Source organism: Merops nubicus, unplaced genomic scaffold (genome assembly GCF_000691845.1).
Source record: "Merops nubicus isolate BGI_N331 unplaced genomic scaffold, ASM69184v1 scaffold32002, whole genome shotgun sequence".
NCBI classification, from domain to species: domain Eukaryota; kingdom Metazoa; phylum Chordata; class Aves; order Coraciiformes; family Meropidae; genus Merops; species Merops nubicus.
The window spans coordinates 1-1,012 of NW_008596091.1; the positions used below are offsets into that span (position 1 = coordinate 1).

Genomic DNA, 1,012 nt, shown 5'->3' on the forward strand with positions numbered 1-1,012 from the left:
CTGGCTCCCGGTGCTGCGGCCACGCGGGAGGTGCCGAGGGGCCTGTCAGTGAGCAGCTGGGGCCTGTGATGGCTCCTGACCTGCGTGGTCTCTCCTGCTTTAGCTGAAAGAGCTGTACACGCTGCTGAACGAGAACTACGTGGAGGACGACGACAACATGTTCCGGTTCGATTACTCCCCCGAGTTCCTGCTGTGGTGAGTGGCAGCACGGCCACCGCGCCGAGGCCCTCCGGGGCCGCTGCTGCCCAGGCTGATCCCGGTGACAGCACCACAGCTGCCTTTGCTTGTTCCATCTCACACCTTGCCAAAGTCTCCCTTCCCCATCTGTCACCGTCCACCGTGTCCCAGGTAGGCTGTGGAGAGGTCTCTCGCCCGGCCCTGCTTGGCTCTGGCTTCCTGGAGACATGGGAGCCTAAAACTTGATATTTTTCCTCATTGGTTTGATCCCATGAGTGTTTGTAAAACTCCAGGTAGCTGAGGGACTTCCCAGCGCCTGGAGCTGGAGGATGGAGGTGGCTGCCAAGTACCATTGCCAGCAGTAACACTTGGAGACGTGTTGGAGCAGAGCTGCTCCTCCTTCTGGGTGTTCGTGGCTTGAGGAATGTGGGTTTCCTCCTGTGCCACTAGTGACAACTCCCCTTGGCCGTGGAGTGGCCACAGAATTGCCCCGGGTGCCAGCAGCTCCTCCCTGTCCCATCAAAGTCACCCTCTCCCCCTCCTGCCTGCCACCCCCTGAGCAGCTGGAGCAGGACACACCGTGCCCCGGGGCTGAGCAGGTACGCTGGAGACCTTTGGTGGGACGTGTCTTCTGAAGAGTGTCTCTTCTGCAGGGCCCTGCGTCCCCCAGGCTGGTTGCCCCAGTGGCACTGTGGAGTCCGAGTTGTCTCCAGCAAGAAGCTGGTTGGGTTTATCAGTGCGATTCCAGCCACTATCCACATCTATGACACGTGAGTGCTGCTCAGCTGCATTTCTTAGCCTGCCCCTTGATGGCATGTGGGGCTTCCTGGCAGTA

General features: G+C 60.2%; 1 protein-coding gene across 1 annotated transcript in view; it reads left to right on the forward strand.

Moving 5' to 3' along the window:
- Positions 1 to 103: 103 nt before the first annotated feature.
- LOC103769111 (glycylpeptide N-tetradecanoyltransferase 1-like) overlaps positions 104 to 1,012 on the forward strand; it is a gene marked incomplete at both ends in the record, with an annotated part of 1,442 nt that continues 533 nt past the window's right edge. The window contains 2 exons of the mRNA XM_008936285.1: positions 104 to 195; positions 831 to 947. Of these exons, the coding sequence (XP_008934533.1) occupies positions 104 to 195; positions 831 to 947 (209 nt within the window). The remainder of the gene's footprint in view (positions 196 to 830; positions 948 to 1,012) is intronic.